Source organism: Microtus ochrogaster, linkage group LG4 (genome assembly GCF_000317375.1).
Source record: "Microtus ochrogaster isolate Prairie Vole_2 linkage group LG4, MicOch1.0, whole genome shotgun sequence".
NCBI lineage: Eukaryota > Metazoa > Chordata > Mammalia > Rodentia > Cricetidae > Microtus > Microtus ochrogaster.
The window spans coordinates 63,923,586-63,925,050 of NC_022030.1; the positions used below are offsets into that span (position 1 = coordinate 63,923,586).

General features: G+C 42.0%; 1 protein-coding gene across 5 annotated transcripts in view; it reads left to right on the plus strand.

Moving 5' to 3' along the window:
• Usp40 (ubiquitin specific peptidase 40) overlaps positions 1-1,465 on the plus strand; it is an 85,699-nt gene that overhangs the window by 45,164 nt on the left and 39,070 nt on the right. For all 5 annotated transcript variants that reach the window (XR_003378179.1, XR_003378180.1, XM_026786255.1 and 2 more), the window contains exon 12: positions 321-402. Coding sequence is in view for 3 of the 5 variants with exons in the window: in XM_026786255.1 (XP_026642056.1) it covers positions 321-402 (82 nt within the window). In the remaining 2 variants the exon portion in view is untranslated. The remainder of the gene's footprint in view (positions 1-320; positions 403-1,465) is intronic.

The following is a 1,465-nucleotide window of genomic DNA, read 5'->3' on the forward strand; positions in this document are numbered from 1 at the left end:
TCCTCCAGCCTATAGCCGCTGAGATACCAGCCCATTGGGGCGTGGTCTCTCTCCCTTTAAAAAAGCGGCTACTTCCCTTCTCGCTCTTTTTGCTTCCTGCTCTGGTTCCAGCGACTATACTTCTTCCTGATTGCGCAGAGGGCTGTTGTCTGGGACGGTTATCTATAAGTTTTTTCCCCTTTAAATAAATACCACCCTATTAATCATAATTCCAAACTGGTACGGCATTGTTTGTGACTTACGCCTTCAGATTTTCGTCCTGCCTCTAGCAACCCAATTTTGTTTAGTCAAAACAAATTAATGGACAGTTTTGTTCACAGCTCGAGCCAATCCAAGATACAGGGTTCCATGTCATTTGCTGAAGGAAATGGATGCAGCCAACATTCAACTGCAAATGAGAAGGTAGTTTGAATACATTTGGTATTTGGGTAGAGTTTCTGGAAAATACTAATCATTTTGGGACATAAGCATTCAATATGGAAGTTTATCAAAATATGTGTACCTACCAACTAGTTATAGTAAAGATACTATTTATCCATATGTAAGAGTGAGTAGTAATATACAGTAACCATTGCTAAGAAAGGATCAGAGCCTAGGGAGTCTAGAGAAATTTACAAGCATGCAGTTGAACTACAAGAATTGTGTTCTAGCCTGGCCAAATTATTCCCTCAGTTTTAAGTAGTTGTAAGAACTAACATATAGTGACAGAAGACTAGAGGTGGGTTGATTGCAAAAAGGCTTAGTGTCAGTCTTGGCTGGAATGGCTGGGCTAGAGTGGTGGCTTAGTGGTTAAGAACACTGGCTGCTTTTCCAGAGAACCCTTGTTTAGTTCCCAACACCTACACTGTGCACAACTGTCTGTAACTCCTGCTTTACAGGATCTGTGCTTCTGGCCTCTGAAGGTACTGCACATGCATGGCCCTGCGTGTTCGTGTGTGTGTGTGTGCACATATATATACACACACACATACACACACATGTATACATGTAGGCAAAATACCCAAAATAAAGGTTTAAAATAACTGAAGGCTTGATTTGAGAACATGGCTAACCTTGGACTCTGGAGACTGTTGTGCTGCTGTATTTGCTCTCCAGTGGTGTCAGCAGAGTGAAAAGATGTTTCTATAATCCCCTTGGGTGTGGAAGGGGGAGATAATGTAGCAAGCTGTGTTCAGAAATTTTATCATGGACTTGTAGCTGGAGTGAAAATAGCAGATCCAGTGAATGACAGACCAAGATCGATGAAACTCTCCATAAAAGCTAAAACATGTTAACATGTTTAGCATTGAAACATGTTAAATACAGAAAAAAAAACCTGTGTCAGTGACCTAGGTTAGCAGTTGCAATTTAAGAAATAAAAACAGCCGGGCAATGGTGGCGCATGCCTTTAATCCCAGCACTTGGGAGGCAGAGGCAGGCGGATCTCTGTGAGTTCGAGATCAGCCTGGTCTACAGAGCTAGTTCC